Genomic DNA, 21,323 nt, shown 5'->3' with positions numbered 1-21,323 from the left:
CACCAGCTGTGCTGCCGCTGGCTGAGGCTTCACTGGCATAGGTGGCCAACAAATTGGCTGCTGCTGCTGCTGGGTTGGCACTGGCAGCTGCTGCAGCCAAAGCCCCCGTTGCTGCTGCTTGGCTGAGCCCTAAACCTAATGTGTTGAGATTATATCCATAGCTGGCTAATGTATTAAGTGCAGAGGTGATGGCCACCAGGTCATTGCCTGTGAAGCCAGATAAAACTGCTGGGAAGGCTGCAACGCCGGCAAGGTTAGCGTGTCCTAATAGCCCTGCGGCTGCTGCGGCAGTTGGTAACACTTCAGCAGTGTTTGCATAAGGAGATCCGGTCGGATTGGAATTTGCCACTGGACCTGTCACATTGGCATAACTGATATTGAGACAGCTGCCACTCTGTGGATCCTCTTGTATCTTCTGGATGATAAGTTCAACAGCTTTTCGGTTTTGTTCAGGTTCTCCACTCACAGTGACAACCCTCTCTTGCAAGTTGATCCCATCGGGTTTCTGGGAAAGCTGCACCCAAGCCCCTGACTGCTCCATTATAGCCTTCACAGTAGCACCTCCCTTCCCTATTATCAGACCTGCTGTGCTGTTGGGAACTATAATCTTTACCTGTAATTAAAAAAAATACGTATAAATAATACTTCTGCTTTGTGCACATACATTATATTACTTTGCTAACCTAGAAAAAGTACAATAATAAATTGATAATTAGTTTAAACGTAATTTATTAAGATCGAAATACCACAACTTTAAAGTGACTTTTATCATAGTTTAATAAAACTACCTTGTACAATGATGGTTTTCAAAGGAAAAAAGCGATCTTCAAGTTAAAACTGTTAAACAAAAAGTTCCTGGAATTTCTGCATTTTGCAATACAGTCTATGGAGAAATGCCAGCATGTCAGAACACAGGGACTTATAACTATACATCAATGAGAATGTTTTCATGTAGCTCAAAATTTGTAATGTGGCTGCTGACTCTTCATCCTTTGCAGCCTAAAGAAACTCTCTGCTTTGAGAAACATAAACAGGCAGTAGAGAATTATGAAAGCAAATTTACCAAAGACAGCAGAAGAAAATACCACTTAAACCTTTCAAAACATTAATTTCATGTTCCTTAATACCTAGTCATTTTGGGTTATTCACAAATATTCTATTTTTATGGCTATATTTAGAGGTAAAGATCAGTAAAATTATTATTAGTATCTTATGTTTTCAATTGGACATATAGTCATTTAACTTTATAAAAAATGATCACCAAGTTAGTAATAAATATTTAAAATGTTTCTTAAGAGGATTTGAATATTACATCACCTGAACATTCTGACTGTGTGAGCTGCTGCTTTAGAAGACACAGCTATATTTAGAAGCAGTGCTTGCTGCCTTGTCACCAAGTGCTGAGGAGAAATGACTGTCGTCGCCGGTGTTTACAACAGTCCAACGTGGCCATTTTGTTCATTTACACTGAGTGTGCAGCCACAAGAATTAGCACACCTGGCCTTACTTCATCACAATGAAATGGTGTGTATGAGTGTACGAATGTGTCATGTCCATAAACTCTTAAATTGAAACAAGATATTGACTTTGAGCTTGGATTTGTTGACATCCCATCTCTATCTATGACCCCTCCCCGGGCACTTCAAACCAGACTGCGGTCACTGACAGGGCACTGAAGTAACGTCTTTGTTCTCCATGTGGGATGGAGGTTAGAAAGGGTGGCTAAAGCATCTCTAAAATCCGAGTGAAAGTTTAGTTTTTGTAGCTGAGTTCTTCTGAACTTGATTAGCTAATTTTCAGCAAGTATCATCATTGCTGCCTTTAGAACACAGATCCACTAGGGACATTTGAAAGGCAGTCTGTGAGGTCTGGTCATTCTGTTCCTGAATGCAGCAAGCAGGAAACATATACATCCATGTCCCAGAGTGCATACACTTGAGTGTGTTTATACATCTTACACAAGGGCTTGATTTCCTTTACACATAGAAAATATTGTCTCATTTTATTTAATCCTTTCATAAAAATAACTTAATTATTGAAATCTAAAGAACACAAATACAAAAATCACTTCTAAGGGTGCAAATATATTCAAAATTCTAAAGTACGTTAATTTTATTTTATGGATCATATTAGAATTTTTTTAATAATTATTAATTTTAGTAGACTTTTCTCTGAAAATTATTTGTCTTTAAAAAAAATGAGTTTTGACCCTACTGCATGTACTGGCTTTGTGGGAGCCTAGCTGGTTTGGATGCTCACCTTCCTAGACCTGGATGGAGGGGGGAAGACCTTGGACTGCCCACTGGGCAGGGAATCCTGATTGCTCTTTGGACTGGAGAGGGAGGTGAGGAGAGTGGGACGTGGGGAGTGGGGGGAGGGGGGAGGGGGAAGGGAGGCGGGGAGGAGGTGGAAATTTTTAATAAAAATATTAATAAAAAAATTAATTGTAATGCTAACCCTAATCACACCCTATCCTATTATAAAGATGAAATAGAGCAAACCTTAAGTTTTATCACACATATGAAAATCCTGAGAAAAGTTTATTAAGATTCTCCAGTAACTCTTCCTAGGAAAACCCTGTAGTGAACTACCCAGGTTCTCGCAGTCTGCAAGCTTCTCTAGGCTCTGCCCCAACTGCTCTCACCTGCTTCATCATCTCTAGGGCTCCTGCCTTGGGAAACAGTCATGGCATCCCTCACTCAGTCCACACCTCAGCTGTGAGCTCCTAAGTATAGCCCGTACTTACTGTTCATCTGTCTTTGCCTTTGCTCTCCCGTGACTTCTAGCTGACTGGCAGCTTTTCTCTTTCTTTACTCTGACTTTTCTGTCCATGTATGTGTTTCACCTGCTGAAGTCTAGGGTAGCACACAAGCGGTTGGAAAAATAACCACACCTCATACCCTATAGTGTCATTGTTCCTATATTTCACAACATGTTATTTCTCCTACGCAGATGTTAGCACAAAAAGGCATCTTCCTGAAGGTCACCATCCTATCTGACTTTACTGTTCCTATTTGTACCTGGTTTAAGTTACACATGGGTAATCATCAAAGAAATAAAGCAAAAGATACATTTGTACAAGAATACAATTATGTAAAAGATGATCAGCCACTGACACAGAGAGACATGTGTATGTGCATGTACAAAACACCTGACACTGGGCTCATTCTTGTTTAATCAAAAAGATTAATTTGTTTTATGTGTGTATTTTGTTTGCCTGTGTGTAATTGTACCGTGCACATGCGGTGCCTGCCGAGGCCAGAAGAGGACATCACACCTTCCAGAGCTGGAGGTGCAATTTTAAGGCTTCTTTGGGGTTGTGGGAACTAAATCCAGGTCCCTTGCAAAAGTAGAAAGCACACTTAACTGTGTGTCTCTAGTCCCTGAATTTGGTTTATTAAATTAATAGGAATGTTTATAATTCTCAAATTCTAAAATTTTAGTTTACATCATGTATATACTGAAGTGGTGAAAAGTTAAGTACAGTGATGTTTAAATCTTATCAGAAAATCCCTGGAGCCAACACTAACCAGATTTTAGTCAGTTGTAAATCCATCCCTGTCATAGACAAACAAATACAGACCATCTGCCTCCTTCCTATGTGTTCACTTATTTTCCACCATGTTTTAGAGTTTCGTAAAAGCTAGTGGTTAGCCTAGGTGAGCCATGAAGATGTAGTCAGATGGATTTCAGAGGTGTAGCACTGAACGTTATTTGATTAAGTGGTGAGAGGGATAAAAAGTAAAAGGATGGCTCTAAGTGGGCGTCTACTGACCCACTCAAGGAGTATAACTGTCCCACAAAGGCCCCTCCCTCTTGCTACAAGCTTTGCGCTTGAAACTCAACCTATACCTGATACATATGCGGAGGTGTCCCTAGAAGTATTATAAAGCTTGTACCTCATTTTGTTTCTTTTCCACACTTCGTTTTCCCTTCTTTCTATAAGCTAAGCTAGGAAAGGGAGACAGCGAACCTCTTTTGTTTGTGCGACTCGGGAAGTGAGATAAAGTGAACAACAGTTTCCACCACATTCCTACAAGCAGGAAAATACAGGTTAATACACTTATTTGATGGGATGCTTCTAAAGCATTCTTCTCTGTGAATGACATTAATTTAAAAGTCACATTACAGCACCGCTTGGTGCAGGAGGAAGGAGGGGCGGGTGACAAGCACAAGCTATACAGTTACTGTATGACCGGGGACAGTTACACAGAAGGGAAAGCTGCTAGAGCCAAATGCAGGGAATCAGAGAAGTTGTAAAATGATACAATATGGCAGAGAAATCTATTTTAAGTCAGAATAATTTAGGGTAGTCTTGCTGCTTTTTAAAGAAATCTGATTTTACTAAACTGAAGCTCTGTTTATAGAAGAAGGGCTATTTACAGTGCTCACAGGCTAAATCAAAAAAAAAGCCTACAGTTATTATTATTATTAAAGTCTCCCCCACATCCATTTGGGTACATAAATACTAAAATAATTCTTAATCCTGGTTAGTAAAAAAGCGCATCTGAAAAACTTAGTTTTTTGATATGCAAATTAGGGCTCTCAATTTATTATTTTTCAATGAATTCAATATTCAACAAAAAAAGTAAAAAAAAAAGCTGGGTGGCAGTGATGCCTTTAATCTCAGCCTATGGGAGGCCAAGGCATACAGATCTATGTGAGTTCAAGGCCAACCTGGTCCCACAGAAAGAGTTCCAGGATAGCCAGGGCTACAAGAGCAAAACTCTGTTTTGAAAAACCTCAAAAAACAAAACAAAACAAAAAACCAAAAACCAAAAAAAAAAAAAAAACACAAAACAAAACAAAAAGCCCGAAAAAGTGAAGCATGAAAGTAGCTGTGACCCGAGTCAGAGAGTGATGTCACTGATGTAGACGGTGGGGAGAAAGGATGAGACGTGCGGCCCGAAAGGGGCCTATTCTGGACATTTTCACTTCACATGTCTATTAGACACGAAAGTGAAAATGTCAAGCTGATGAGTGAAGAGAGCTCTGGGGATTAGAAAAGGTTTGAGAGTTAAAGAGAGAGTACTTTGCATTGTAGAACTATATAGTTTCATCCAGATCGGGAAAATACAAAGATTGAATGAATAATGATCAATAAAGTATTAAGGGGGAAAAGATACGACTTTTAAAATCACCAAAGGAATTGGAGCAGGAAGTTAACCACTGTAAGGCCATGTTATAAACATGCATGTGTGTGTGTGTACACAACCACACCTACAATTACAGTGAAGTGCTGGCAACGAAGGAGGCATGTGGGGAAAGCATCTACTTAATCTAGTTCCACAATTTTTGGCAACAACAGTGCAAAAAAATCTTAAAAAGCATATAATCTGCATTTAAATAACTCCAGGGAAAGATATATAACCATATTTGATGTTAGGCAAGTCTACTAACACAACCTCGGACAGAAAAAGACCTTTTGAATAATATTCCTTTGTACCTTAAATCATATTAACTAGCAAGTCTCTCAATCTTAAACTAATACCCACACTAAAATATTTGTAGGTATCAAACTCTTCAAATATATATGTGTTTCATTGTCCCCCCCACCAGGAGCTATTACACTAGAAACTTTAAAGTAGCTTTGATATGAAGCTGGGCTCAAGCACTTTTGATATGGTAACTATGAAAGATAAAAGTTACATTTATTATATAATAATTAATTTGGCATAATTTTAAAACATGAAAAAATGGCCATTTTAATACAGTAAATGAACACCCTCTGGGACAAAGGTCTCTCCCCAGGGATCCTACCTGACATGTACTAGCTCATTTCAAGACTATAATTCAGGGCATTCTGCAGCTCAGAGGCACATATGATAGTAAATCTTTCCCTTGAGAAACTTCTAATTTCTAGTTAACACATGATATGTATCAGAATGGATATATAAATTTCATCCATTGTCATTTTGCCAAGCTAACTTTTAGGAGAAAAGACATTGCAATAAAAGCCAGTAATTTTCATATTTCTATCATCATCGTAATGGATTCAAACAGAAAACACTGCAGATACTTTCTGAGCATTAAGAAGAGAGGCATGTTTCTTACAAATGCACTTTTCTCTAGTTTATAGACAAGAGCTGTTGTAGACCAGTTTACAGGAATAAATCTTTTCCATTACTTTCATACATTGCCCCCATAACACTCTGCAATACCAGAAATCCTTCAAGAACTGATCTATAAAGATCAGGACACCTTCCTGCTTCTGCTAATGTAAACAATGCTGCATGCTCAGGCATCTAGAAATCTACACCTCAAATAGTCCTTAGCTTCCTGAGATCCTTAAGAGCTTGTCACAGTGCTTCCTTTACCAACATGTGTGAACGCTTCTTTCTGTATACTTGCCAACATTTGACTTCTAAACACACACAGTTTCTAAATCTGAAACGTGTATCTTATATACTTACATAAAATTATCTATCTGGGGAAAAGCATAACCTCATGACACACACTGCTACCCATCCTGATGCTTGTAAAACTGAACATATTTTTACTGGACATTTCTATTCCTTTATCTGTGAATTACCTTTCTTGATTTTCACTTGTTTTTCTATTGGATTATTTTTTATTTTTTTCCACAGGAATTGAGAAGCACTTCATATATCAGAGATAATACACTGAATGTATAGAAGGAAAGGTGACAAATATTTTTTAAGTCTAAAGTTTTTTCAATAAATCGATTTCTCCTATTTGGTTTACATTATTAGAGACAACTCCTGGGCAAAGTTTCATTTGAAGGATTCTATAAAGCTTCTACTTAATGTGAGTCACTTGACGTGTACTTTTTCATATCCTACTGTGCTCCAGGTTCTGTTTTATACACCAGAGACTAACATGGAGAAACATGTCATATGTCATATGATGTAACAGTCTAAAGGGTGATGGGCACACGGCACACACCAGATGTATTAGTAATGAAGTTCATGGCACTCCCAGGACAGCAGAACAAAGAACAGCATGAACAATGCAATCAGAAATGCTGGGGTGAGAGGGAGACCGGACACGCCCACTACAAGTCAGTCACATGGTCTTCTCGAGTACGTGGTTTGTAACAGTCTTGAAGCATTATAAGTTTTTAACCAAACAGATCTCTGAGATTAGAATTTCACATGCTGAAAAAGCAAGAGCAGAGCACTGTGGGAGAAGCCGCCAGTGTCTGACAAAAAGAGCGACTGTGTGGTGAGAATGTCCAGAGTGAATGAGAGGCTAACTCATGATCAGATAGAAGAAGCAGTGTGCTCAGAGGCAGATAGAGCCTGACAAGTGCCCATGCAAGTTTGGGTACATTGGCTTTTACCATACAATTGGTTTAAATCATTCAGATGTAGGCAAGAGAATAAAGTTTAAAAGGAGAAGGCTTAGGGTAGCAGTTAGTTTGTTAGATGCAGGCAGTCTGGGATTGTACGGTGAGGGGTGAGTTCAAGGTATTGGGGACCTGAAGCTTAAATTTTAGGAAATATTTGGAAAATTATAAATTTAAACCATGAACATTAAAATATAGTAGGGAGCTTGTATGAGCCTTCATAAAGATTCTGTTAGTTCACAGTTGCTGTGGTTTGGGGGAGAGCTTTTGTCTTCTCCACAATTCATGTATTGTAACTTGACCCCAATGCAACAGTGCCCACATTTTTTGGGCTTTGACCTCATAAACAGGCTACTATTGCTATTTTATGTATGTTTTCAGAAAGGGCTTCTCTCTCTTCTGTCACGTGAAGACATTATATTGATCTCTTTTTCTGTCCCTTTACCCTCTGCTGTGTGAATATTCTGCAAGAAAGCTGTCATTAGATGCTAGTATCTTGATTGTGGACTTTCCAGACTCTGCATCTTTGAGAAATGTTTTTTTATACAGTAACAAGTAAGGTACAAAAGCAGCACAAAATCCAAAAGCATGCATTCTGCTTATAACAGCACATAAAAGGCAAAATATATGATGCTCACAAGACTAGGACATTCCATCACTGAGATGGGGACAAGAGCAGGAACCAGTAACAGAGCAGGAACAGGATCAACATGGTGGTGTAGAATCCTGGACACTAACCACAGGAGGCATAGAAGTTGATGTAACAAAATAGGACACACACTGCTGACAGGTCAATGAACATGTGGACTGAGAACACCTGGAATTAGGAGTGTGGCTACCACTGATGTTCACTGCAGGTTTGGTGTAATGGTGGTGGTAAAAGCCTGCCTGGAGTAAATTTAGGAACAGAGAGAACACTGGAAACAGACTGGAGATACTTGGTGACTTTTGCTATGAAGGACTAGAAGAGGCATTAGTTTGTGAGGGAAAGAGTGATAACGAGAAGGCAGTTCAGTGGTTTAAAATGGGAGACAGGAATGGGAGGGGAGGAGGGAGGGGAAGTCCCAGGGTGAATATATTCACAATATGTTGCATACAGCTATAAGAGGGTCAACATTTAAATTAAAAGGACAGGAGAAAACACTGCATGCAGATTGGAATATGTCCACGGAGAGTCAAAACTTGACAAAAGGTACAATTAAAGAGAGGATATCATTCAGCAATAGGGAAAGCATATACCTATAGTATAATCAAAATAACTGACTTTGAGCAGAGAGAGAACTGACTGTGGAAATAACTGAAAAGGCAAAGGGCGCGGGTGTGGAGAGCTGGTCTAGTAAGTGTTGTTGGCATCAGCTCATGGAAGGTCTCTTTTGATGGTGTCAGTTTCAGTGAAGTACGTGTAAGGCTATGGTCTAAGAAAGAAGAAGCAGCAAGAATGATGGTGGAGAAGGCCTGCACCTGCTATCGGTGCCCCCTCCTGATCACCAGTCACCACTGACTGTCTAATAAAACCACTTATAAAATCATGGCCATATGACAAGTGCAATAAGCATCATCTTGGAATTGATAAATTCCTGGGGACACTTGTGAAAATTTAGCTAATTCTTTTAACTTTATATTGTCTTCACTTGGAAATTCTAAATATAAAAGGGCTGCAAACATTCATTTTAAAATATGAAACACATAAAAAGAAAATAAAAGTGTAGGAGTGTTAGCTTTACCAACTTTTCCTGATAGACTGCGACCTTTCACTACCAAGCAAGAGCAACTGCGTGCTCTCCAGATGCTGACTACAGAACTGAGCTAAGGGCAGTAAATTTGATCACAGAAATACGTTAGAAATAGACAACACTAGCATTAGATTGTTGATAACTCAAGCACTTTAAATAAGCTATTTACCAAGTAATTTACTTTTAAGGACTAAGATTTTTCTCATTTCCTTTAAATGAACACACTCAGCGCCACTGCATCACTGTGAGGAGAGCCGGGGATTTCGGTACCCGCCCTGAGAAACCCCAGCATATGAGTTTCACATGGGACTACTCAGAAGGCAAATGGAAAGACAAGGTCCTCACCACACAGTTTGCTCTGCTGTTCACATCCGCTATCACTTTAGGTTTCTCACACAGTGGTTCTGCAGTTTTTTGGGGGAGTTGCTATTGAACAACAGTGTAGTCGGAATGGGACTCAAGGAATCATGCATGCTAAGGCGGCTGAATGGATAAGATTCAAGGGCTGAACACAACTGCAGGATGAAAAGTGTGCAATGGTGGCTTTGCAGAGCAAGCACAGGCTCTGAATTACTCCTACAGTTTTTATCTAGATTTTCTGGATATTTACCATTCACTAGTGCTTTTCTACTTATCAGTAAGTAACACAAACTATCTCAAGTGAGAACTTGACCAAAATTCATTTGGCCAATACTCATTAGAAAACGAAACAAATGTTAGTTATTTGACTGTAATTTGTTTTGCTTATTGCAATTTTCTTAGGAAAAGATTTCTTCCCCCGCCTTTACAGCAGGATTATCATACAACATATAGTACATGGCAGCAATTTTTAATCTAAAACAGAATTCCATGACTTTCCCTATTTCCATCCGTTATAAGATTAAAAACATATTTAATAATAGCTGAATAAATATAAACTAAGTTAAAATTAGTACATAGATCTATATGATATTTTCCTTCTATAAAGTTTAAAATTGTTCCACTGAGCCATATTTTCCTAACTGGACTATAGAAAAACATAAATCAGCAAATTAACTAGGGCAATTCACAAGAAAGGACTGGGTGTAGGACACGTAAGGTGTGAGTAAAGAAGGACTACATTCCTTTGTCACAGCCATCTGGGGAGAACCTACCACGAAGGAGTTCAGGTGTTACAAATCACTAAAACTAAATGCTATTGATGAGCTATTATTCCTTGAATAAATAAGGATTTTGCTGTTCTTCTTTTATCACGTGCTTCATGTGACCCAGGAGCTATGCTTCTTTTACACAAACAGGAAAAAAAGACAAACAAACAAAAACCCCCCAAAACAAAGAAACTGTATGAGTAACAAAATGTATAAGCACAGTAAACAGAATATTATAACACAGTGCCTATATTTCAAATTATTTCAATAGCAGATTTGACAGAAGCAAGTGTGAAAGCATATATGGAGGGTAAAATAAAACATTAATAAGAAAGTAGGTTAGTTGGCCTTTTAAGAAATCATTTTTATAAAAATCCACGTTCATAAACGTAAACTACATATTGAATTTCGGAGACAAAATTCGTCGACTGTTTTTCTACTTAGCATCTTGCTGTGAGAAAAATCACTGGTCTTGCTTATGCTGTGCTCCTCTATCCAGCTTCTGCTGAGAAATCAAACACTAGTGGAGCATAGGAGACATCGAAAACAAAAGGCAGGCATTTCCTTGGTGAGATTCTACGCCACAGACCTAAGCAAGAGGGCACCGGAGCATGAGGGCAGCCCTGGATGCTCTTTTCACCTGCACACCACTACGTTCTCCAGAGAAAAGCGATGGATCCATCATTCTGATGTGTCCTAACTGTTTCAGGGCCAAAGTGACAGGATCACGACTCTGTGTTTAAAGGAAGCTTCATTCCATAAGAAGAAAACCAAGCTCCACCTGTAGACCAGCATCCTAACATGGCCTAGATTTACTTGTCATTTTATTTCTGTGAGGTTAAAAATGACTAGAATCTGTCAATGAGCAAAATTATGCTGGTTGCTTTAAATTAAATATGTGGAATGCCAAGGGCAACATATGTAGCAATACCTTGTTGGCCAACTAATAAAAAATATTTTAAAATATAAACTGTTATTATTATGTAAATAATCTCAGAAAGACTAAAAAGAAAAGTGAAAATAATAAAGTACTTCTCATCTAAATAAAACTCAACTCACATAAAATGCAAATGTGTTGGAACATCTGAAGAATTATTTTACTCAACAAACACATTTTTGAAGGCTGACCTGCAAATATTTAGTTTCAAAACACCTGTCAAATTGAACTAATAAGATAATTCACATTGCAAAGTTTGACACTCTTGCAATGAAAGTGAATAAGAAAATATACTGTGCCTGCAATTAATAAACAATGCTAAAATGACAGCAATTTTCAAGCTGGAAATGCTGATTGTTGATTGTGTTTACATAGTAAGGCCGGTCTCGAAAAATAAAATGATATTCACCTTTAAAGAAATATATTTGCTCAATTCTATAACCTATGTGGACAAGCCCAAATTATTTGTAAAAACTCTTGGAAGATACACTAAAAGAAATGAAAAAGACCAACTCAATAATTAATCCTCAGGGCTATGAAAAGTGATTACAGTTAAGAAGTAGTCCAAAATTCCAATTAAACCTACTACCTGAATATTTGTTAATGAAGTTAAATGCATGTAAAATTAAAAAAAAATGATTGATCTTTATTTGTTAGATTCTTTGAAATCTGATCATGGTGCATACATATGAATGAACGAATAAATCCTTAACCCACCATCATCTTTTCTCCGGTTGGCAGGCAATCGCTGTGAAAGTATGGTGTAGATGAAAGGATGATACTGTACCTGGTTAGCTCTGGAGGTGGTCATGGGGTCAGATGGAGAGGACTTGGTGGTAGTTGGGGAAGATGGCAATGTCTGGGAACAAAGCAGTTCAGGAGCAAATCAACCTTTATGAGCCTTAAGCTGATCATTAAACAAAACAAAACGAAATAAAATGTAATATAACGAGAACAAAATCCTATGGCAAAAGTTTTCTCCTCGTCATTCAAATTTAATGGAATTTAAGATCAACTGAGTAACTAATACATGTAAATATGCATGCATAAGCATGTAAAAATAAATCCATGACTTGAAATCATGATGGTGACTCACATGAGAGCTAAAGGCAGCCTGCCCCTATGCATGGACAGCAGGCCCACTTCTTCCCCGCTAATCTGCTTCGGGGAAAAGAGATGTCAAAGAAAATTCAGGAAGTTAGATGAATAAAATTGGAGAAGTCATTTTCCTATCAATGAGTAAAGTTGGAGATTTGAAGAAGGGGTGAGATGAAGTTTACTTTGGCATAAAAGTATCCACCTACTTAATAGTTGAACACCACCACCAAGCTGATTCCACATGAATTTAGGGATCCATACATAAAAGCAATTTAATTTGCAGTTCTGAGTTCTTAATATCACATTATCTTCTAAAATATTAATTTTAACAAACTTAGAGCCATCTGAAAATGTAAACATTAACCTCATATTAATAAACATGTAACTAGCAGCATTACATATTTTATCATTTATGCTAAATGGTACATTTAAGATAGAAAAAAGTATAATATATTATAATTGTCATCCTATGTTCAAAATAATCACAGATATATGAACTGAATTTTCTGTCCACTTATAAGCACATACACATGTACAGAGATGTACACACAGCAAATCATCCACGTTCACAGAGTCATTCACCTGGGGTCTTCAGAGGTCTTTAACACCTAACAAGACAGTTTTAATGTTTAAGGGCTTCAGATGTTTGTTTACATATCATATTGCACTTAACCATAAATCATGGCTAGGCAGGGATCTTTAAAAGAGTGTTTCTTAATGGGCAAATGGGATAGTTTTCTATAGCTTAGACAAGCCTATATAATGGGTATTATGTATTACCTTGTTTCGTGTCCATCAAAACTACTGAAATAGAAACAAAGGCCTAACCTTGGAGGTTTGAAGTTTGAGAAAAAGTAAATAAAAGTGTTCATATATCTGTATTTAAGGTGTCAGAACTGCCAATTTGGATAAAGCAGTTAAGAATAAAAGTGATGGTGATAAATTTGAAGGCTCTGTCAACTCACTGCCTTCCACCAACACAGTGAGACTACTGCACCATTAAGCTGTGTTTCAAGAAGTCTTTCCCTTGAAACATTTTCTTTCTTAAAGTTTAAAACAATTGGAAAAGTGGACGACCTCATGTGGTGTTGAGATAGGGATATTTTTCAAGTCACACAAAGAACGGGAAATGTTACCAGGTCAGGGGTAAAGCCTTCGGCAGGCCTTCAAAGTTCCAAATCTTTTCTTTTCTATTTAAGGCACTTTATAATTAATTTTTGTCAGTTTTCTAGAGAAACATTATTTTCCATCGTTAAAGGCCACTTTAATATGAACTTTTTCTGTGCAATGGATACTGGGGCATTTTTAATAACATCACACTACCACATGTTATATGAGTTCAACATTAAAGGCTTCATTTTTTCAACCTAGCTTAATAAAATGGAATTATGGGTGGAGTCAAACACATTTAAGCATGTGTTCTGCACTAAGTCCAACACTCAGTCCACATTTATGACTAAATAGATGTCAGACCTAGGGTTCCTTTCTTCCCATATAAGTTCATGTCATACCAAACCCAGATACCGTATGTCCACGCTCATCAGAATAGAATCAATCTCAAGTACGAGATGGATAACAGCACTCGTTCCAGACACACACCCTCAGCGAGGTGCTTAAACAGTGCAGAGAGACAGATGTGAAAAGCAGTAACGTGATGTGGCTCAGAACTTGTAATAACTTAGATTCAGATGATCTGTCAAAATTTATTACTCCTCCTTAAGATTCTCATATATTCTGAATATCTATTAATAATTGATGCGACTCCTATTCATCAAAATTGTTCTTACTAATTTGGTTGCTCTCCCTTTCTTCTATGAATAAAATAAATAATTTAAAGTTCTGAATTATATTAATGTGCTTTAAATAACAAGGCTTTATCATTAAGCTTGATGATTAGATAAGAAGCTACATTTTCATATTTCACACAGGTGAGAATTACTCAAGTGTGCACTTATTTCAAGGTCACGGCAAAAAGTGTCGTTTCTTGGGTGAGGTGTCTACACAACTCTAGTGGCAGAAAGATGAACAGCTTTCCCAGCTACTACTCAAACAGGCCCTTGGATACATAAAATGCATCCTCTTTTTATAGTTGCAGTACTAATTATATTCTAAGCAATGTTCAAAAAATTTAAAACTCCATGCTTTTTTTGAATTCTAGAAGAAAAGCTGCCCCAATAAACAGATGAATATAAATATATTAAAACAATGCCTTTACTTTAAAGCTTACTATTATTTGGGCAAATGGAATAGTTGAGAAAATTGTTTTTAAGTCTGCAGATATAGACAAATCCATGTAAAGTGTTTTGAAATAAAATATAATTGTTCAATGACTTTTCTTTACTATTTAATAAGTAAAATATTTATAGTAAATTACTATTCAGTATTAACATAGTGATATACTTCTCAATAATATACATCATGAATATGTAATTAATTGAATATCCATATAACATCAATATGGAGATAAATTTGTGATGTACAACATCTACAAAGCACACATTTTTTCTAATCTATTTTTCCCTTTTAAGTAGAGATCATGAAGGACACAGTAACTTTGAACCCCCTTTTTTTTATAGATAATACAGTGTGAATTATGTTACAGAAATATATATTTTTTTGAGACAGGGGCTCATTATATAGCATTGGCTGACCTAGAACTTGTGATGTAGACCAGGCTAAACTTGAACTCACAGAGATCTGTGTGCTTCTGCCTAAAACAATGTACTTTTTTGAAGTATGAAGCATTTAGTAATATCAAGATTTTTAATTCTAGAGATTTAGTAAAATGTTGATAAGACTAAATTTTGATAAATTAAGAACTAAAAATTTTAACAAATTATATGATGAATTCATGTTAAAATGTGAGTTTTTATGGTCCAGAGACTATTACTATAAACAAACTATAGAATAAATGCATCTTTACTTTAAAGGGTTCTTTAACAATAAGTTGTTAAGAACATCTAATATTTACAAGTAAAGCGGGAATAGCAGGTCTCAGCTGTTCTAGCCATGTTCATCTGTCAGCCAGCCAATAACATTATTCCATAATCACCTCCCCAAGCTCCATGTTTTCTGTTAAATAATCCCTCTATACTAGTCCTTAAGAACAAAACATTTAAATGGCAACTGTTCCTATAGCTTGTCATTTTTGATGGACACCCTACCTGTCTTCCAACATTAACATCTGGTCCCTTCATATCTGTTTTCCCACCAATAACAATGCCTGAATAAATCTTCAAAATTTGGCCTGTTTTATTCACAAAGAACAATGAAAATGAAAAGATGTCTTCACTTTTTAAATAATCTTTAAGATAAATTAATGGAGCTCTTTAAGAAAATGAGGAATAATCTTGTCGTCTATAATATCCTTCTACCAAACACACGGGTCTTCCTTATCTGTCCTCACCTTCCTTAACTAACATGAATTTTCTCTAAATCTTAGCACAGACACACCAAATCAGCCAGTCCTGTTACTAGTCAAGGGCTGTGAAAGCCTTCTCTCAAGCTGCATCATATCTCACCTTTCTAAAACAAACTTTTCTCCATCTTCCTTACCTAACTAGAACCTTCTGAGGTTTATGGTACACTGCTTAAACTGCACCTCTGGAACATAAACATGCTTTCATAGGTTAAGCAACATTACAAGACAAGCTAGGATGAAGTACAAAGGATATAATTTCATATATTTGGCAACTAAGTATTTAATAAATCTATGTTTGAATAAACGATGTTGAAAATTTGAGGAATGTTACTTTGCAAACTTATCAGAAAAGTAAAATTCTGGTCCAGTTTTAAAAAGGTACTGGCATTTTTTTTTTTTTTTTTTTGATTTTCGAGACAGGGTTTCTTTATAGATTTCGGTTCCTGTCCTGGAACTAGCTCTTGTAGACCAGGCTGACTTCGAACACAAAGAGATCCACCTGCCTCTGGCTCCCGAGTGCTGGGATTAAAGGTGTGCGCCACCACCGCCTGGCGGTACTGGCATTTTTAAATGTAAGAAAATTCTTTATGTTTCTTACTTTTCTTTTCCCTTGCACAGCTTGGCTTTACAGGGAGTCCAGAATTAAGAAATTAATAACCTGCATCTATTACACGAAGCTGGATCTCAGGCACTGAAGAAGTTCATCACTGTCCTGCATGGAGGACTTTTGAAATGAGCATGCGGGACACAAGAAACCTCACTAATATGATGCCATCAACCAGGAAAGATAGGGACGTATGGATGGAGAATTATGGTTTATAAGATGTACATAGTTGATAAACTGTATCTAGCATACAGTGCAGGACATAATTGATTAGAAAACCACAACAGATAATGGGAAGTCAGCATTTTTAAAATCTGCCTTTCTGAGAACCACATTTGACTTATGATTTTAAGTATAAATTATACGTTAAAATTTTTAATAGTAAAAGTTTAAAACTGTCAACCCAAAACAAGCATTTAGGAATAATAATAGTAATGTAAACACTAAGCAAAATTCATAATTTCATTTTTTACTTGAATCTGTTTATAGATCTGATATCTGGCTCTAACATTTCGTTAACTCCAGTTTTATTCTGTAAGTAACCTTCCGTAAAGGAATATTTGTAATTAAAACTTGAAAAGAAATTATTTTTAGGGACTAAATCCTAAAGTAAAAGCAAATACTGGATCACTTGTTCTGTGCAAAGTTCTTAGCAAGACATCTTCAGAGTCTGTGGATTAAAATTTAAACTTTTAAACAACAAGAAAGCCACTTTTTAATCTATTCTATAACAAAATAATTTACTTTATAAATACTTATTCTATGTGTTAAATGGCATCATTTTATGAGAAATAAAATAATAACCATTAAAATTTACATACTTGACAACTACGTTGGTCATTGTTTGGTAAGAAATATGAAACTGGCAAACTAGATACCTAAAAAGTTAAAGAGCTGCAACGCTGAGCATAAGAAGATGCTTTACTATAGGTCAAAAACACATTTATCCTACAAATTTTAAGAAACTTGGCATAGGTTCTACACTATACAGATAATGTGTGTTAAATACGCTGCCTCAGCACACTCAAGGCTCGGTTCCTGCACCCTTGTAATGACTCATTGCTATCTGTATTGCTGATTTCATGAAAATGTAGAACTTAACAATAATTTTTAATTCTCTGAGTAACAAGGCATAAAAGCATAAAAAGCTTGATAAATAAATATTAACACTTAAAACTTATCCTAAACATAATTAATATCTGTACAAGGCAAACAAAAATCAGCAAAATGATTTATAATCCTGGTGGCAGTCATCAGTGTACACTGGCCCTGCATACATGACCGCCTGCCCATCTCATCTATATAGCCATAGCTAAAACTGGAACTTCAAAAATGATTCAGTCTACTATTTGATGCTGCCTGGTACTTGTGACTACATAAACATTAAAGGAAGTCTCATATTACTGTTCTAGATAGAGTTTTATATTATTCAAGGCATAATTTTATGTCTATTTTAAAAGAGACATCAAGTGGTCACCTAAATGTTTGAATGTTTAAATAGAAGTTACGGCAGAAAAGGGAGAATGGATGGGTTGGATTAAGGCCGAAAGCAAAGAGGGCGGATACTTCAGTGCTCACTCAGGACATTTCTAGCCCCACCTGATCTTAACTTGGATATCTGCCATCTAAGACACCTTGTTTTCCAATCTAATGAGGTCTCCGTATCATTGTCAAATCAACAGGCTTTGAATTATTTTGTATTTACCTAGCATGGATTAAAAAAAGCACTTCACGCTACTAAGTGATTGTGAATTTAAAAACACTAGTATAAACTTAGAGCTTTAAGGTATGTAGCTGTTGCCACATATCCATAGAGATATATTCCCTTAGAGTTCTGAAATTACAGCTATCCAACACTGATGGAAAACAGTGAGAGCATTCTTTATATGGAGTAAGAACTACTTTGTCATGGTTTAAACAAGGAAGTACTTTAAAAACAGATTATTAATAGATAATCAAATATTACTCTATAAGTTGAGCATATGGTATCCAATTATGAATTCAAAGTTGATACATGATTAAATTACAATAGGTTCATAGTACTGGTTAATATATTTTCAGTTCAGAAACATGAAATTAATAGAATTTTGAACTACATTTCAAATTCATTACAATGAAAATAAGTTTTCTGTTAATTTATAAATAATAATACATTTATTCTAAAATCACAATTTGTTGATAATAAAACTAAGTCATAAATTAAGTGGCTAAATAAAAGGGCAAAAGTAGACAATACTTATGGGCAAAACTATCAATATGTATGTCTAAAATATTTACGGTAGAAGAATCTGCCTTATTTAACATCAAGCAGTGTTGTTTCCCTACGTCATCTCAAGTATTACTCAGTCTTAAAAATTCACAGTGCTTTTGTCATAAAATTTTTTTTGACAGAAAATTCCATACATTAAAATTTGACATTGGACCTTCATAACAGATATAGGTACTACACATGTGATACAAAACATAATGGGTGATCGCTAACAAAGGCCTGAACTCTAGCTGTACAGATTGACTTACACACGTGTTGATAAAATGTCAGACATGGCAGATTAGCAAAACAGGAGTCTGTACACAATACCTATCCTGAGACCTACGAATGTCACTAAAGTTGGGCATTGGAAATGTGGAACATAGAAATTTCATTTCCATTTTTTTTATAATTCATTTAAGAAGTGTTATATTTTAAACAGAGTAGAGTTCCATTAGTTAATAAAACCCCTGCCTCCATATCTGCAAAAAACATTCACAAGGAGTCACAGCAGTGCCTCTTTGTGTATCTCTAATAAATGTAGAATTCAATTAATCAATAGCTTGGTTTGCCAATCAAGGGCTGTGAAATTCTTAAAAACACTAAACGACAACTTCAGATAAGTTTAAGCCTTTTCCTGGCAGGAACTCGGACTGCACTGCGGGTATTCCTCTCTCATTTCCCAACCGAACACTCACTTGTTTGATGCGATCAGGGTTAACGGTGGTCTGAGGTTGCAGGATGCTGACTGGTTCTGTCTTGGCCACATTTTGGGGCATTTCTCGGATTTTTTCTGCAATGAATCCATGAACTGCATTCAGTGCTTCAACCGTTCCCTGGATCAAGCATACCCTCTCAGTGGTACCTGAAGACAGAAGACTCGTTTTCAGAAAAGTGTCCTTTTCGTTTTACATTGAGACATCATGAAAAAGAAGGTTTAATGTTGATAAAACACTGCAATGTTTACAGCGCTGATGTTCTAGTGTTCAACTGAAATTAAAGTAATCAATACCTTTACTTCTTAAAAGATGTCAGAATTCATTCCCTTTTATTCTCATAACAGGCCATTGGGTTCTAGAAGAACCAAAGATCTAGAGATCAGAGCTCATCACTCATTCACGGAATAAATACTCATGCAGTACTCAAAGAAGGCCTTAGGACTAGAAGCTGTAACAGATAAGAATCCATGAAAATACCTTTTAAGGAGCTCATTTTTAAAAATCAGTAAAGTATTATACTTTTTGAATACAAGAATGAATATCAATTTTATTGATGATGTACTTTAAATATAATATCAGGGACATATAAACAGGACTTAGATTATCTATGATACAGTATAGGAATTTTGTGGACACACCTTCAGGTCATGACAACCCAAGATTAGTTTTCATACTGTTCTGAGGCTGACTACAGCAGGCTTGACTTACAGACTGATTACACAGCCATTACTTCAGTGATCCGAACCACCTGATGGCTTACAAATTGGAAATAAGACCTGCACTACAGTTCTCACTGGTGCCAGGATTTCAAAATTTGTGCCAATGTGTATGTACAAAATCGTAAAACTTCTAAGGTTAAAAAAACAATCACAAAGACTCAACGTTGCTTTCAAGACTGATGCAAACGATGTTCATAATTCCTTACAGACAGACCTGTACCACAGGACTTAGGAACAGGACTATAATTATAGAAATATCTAAATTATATTTTCATATTTTTGTCAACGAAAATTTCAATTTGTAAAAATATGTTTCTTGAGTTTCAGAGGAATTAAGAACAAGCAGAGTTTATATTTAAGGATGGACAGAACATAATGTGATCTGTGGATTTAGATTTTCTTGTTTCTATTAGTCAGTTTAAGTTACTCTTGTCTATATTGATGCATCTTTTGGTCCTGGGGTAAATGATCAAGTTTATACGGACACCCAGGGGACACTTTACAAGACTGTATTAATTGTCTAGTAAATGACTGGAAAGGATTCCCGATCAATGCGGCTAATGCAAAATGTTCTTCAGGTTCTCAGACCACACAGAACACAGATCAGATTACATCACTGCTTCCAGAGACACCACAGAGCGCTCTGGGGATGCCAAAACAGTCTGGCTTAAACAACGAGTTCCAAAGAAAGAAGCCTGGCACAACATAACTGAGCACTGTGTAATCCATGTTATTCTTAGAGTTTTGATTTAACATAATATGTGTCTGACCACAGCAACCAGTGTTCTTCAGACTGTGTAGACTAACAGAAAATAAATGGAAAACCCTGATTCATAAAGAAATAGAAACGCCTAAATACGACGTTACACAAGAGCAAGCGTGAGGCATTCTGAGGGCAGTTTACAGGGCCACTGTTGCGTAGACACACAGATTGCCTGGATCACACCCTTTCCCTTAGGACCGTGCAAACAGGGTGGGCCCCAAAGGAAACTGCCCAACACTGGGAGACTTAGCTGAGACGCCGTTCTGTTCTGCTCCTGAATCCTAATGGCTTTGCACTCAGGTAACACAAAACCATAATTTTTTAGGAGAGAGTTAAAAAAAAAAAAAGAAATCCTGTCAAATATATGACCAAACTATGTAACACAAATGAGCCTATAAATCATAAAAGTTGCCGGGTTTTGTCATTTTAAAGGCTTTTAGACTCCATTAGTGTCTAAGCTAAACTGCCAGATATTTATCATTTTATTTGCTTAATGGCAGCATTTACTACTCTCTGCAACAGAGTGCAACAACGCTGAGACTCAGCTACAGGAAAACGCGCACGCATCCTACACCATTGTTTCCAACCCACACGGCAAGACAGGTGTAAATTCACGGCATCATGACTGATTTCATAATGGTCACT

At 36.6% G+C, this 21,323-nt stretch overlaps 1 protein-coding gene across 2 annotated transcripts in view; it reads right to left on the bottom strand.

Annotated features, from left to right (window-relative positions):
• Nova1 (NOVA alternative splicing regulator 1) overlaps positions 1 to 21,323 on the bottom strand; it is a 113,542-nt gene that overhangs the window by 2,463 nt on the left and 89,756 nt on the right. For both annotated transcript variants that reach the window (XM_050138817.1, XM_050138819.1), the window contains exons 3-5: positions 19,176 to 19,342; positions 11,894 to 11,965; positions 1 to 613 (exon numbers count right to left, since the gene is read on the bottom strand). The exon at positions 1 to 613 is cut by the window's left edge and continues 2,463 nt beyond it. In XM_050138817.1, coding sequence (XP_049994774.1) covers positions 1 to 613; positions 11,894 to 11,965; positions 19,176 to 19,342 — 852 coding nt within the window. The remainder of the gene's footprint in view (positions 614 to 11,893; positions 11,966 to 19,175; positions 19,343 to 21,323) is intronic.

The sequence above is a fragment of the Alexandromys fortis genome, unplaced genomic scaffold, assembly GCF_014885135.2.
Source record: "Alexandromys fortis isolate MF-2015 unplaced genomic scaffold, M_Fortis_MF-2015_v1.1 scaffold_35, whole genome shotgun sequence".
NCBI lineage: Eukaryota > Metazoa > Chordata > Mammalia > Rodentia > Cricetidae > Alexandromys > Alexandromys fortis.
Note: the sequence above shows the minus strand (reverse complement) of the source record. Positions and strands in the feature narration are given on the sequence as shown.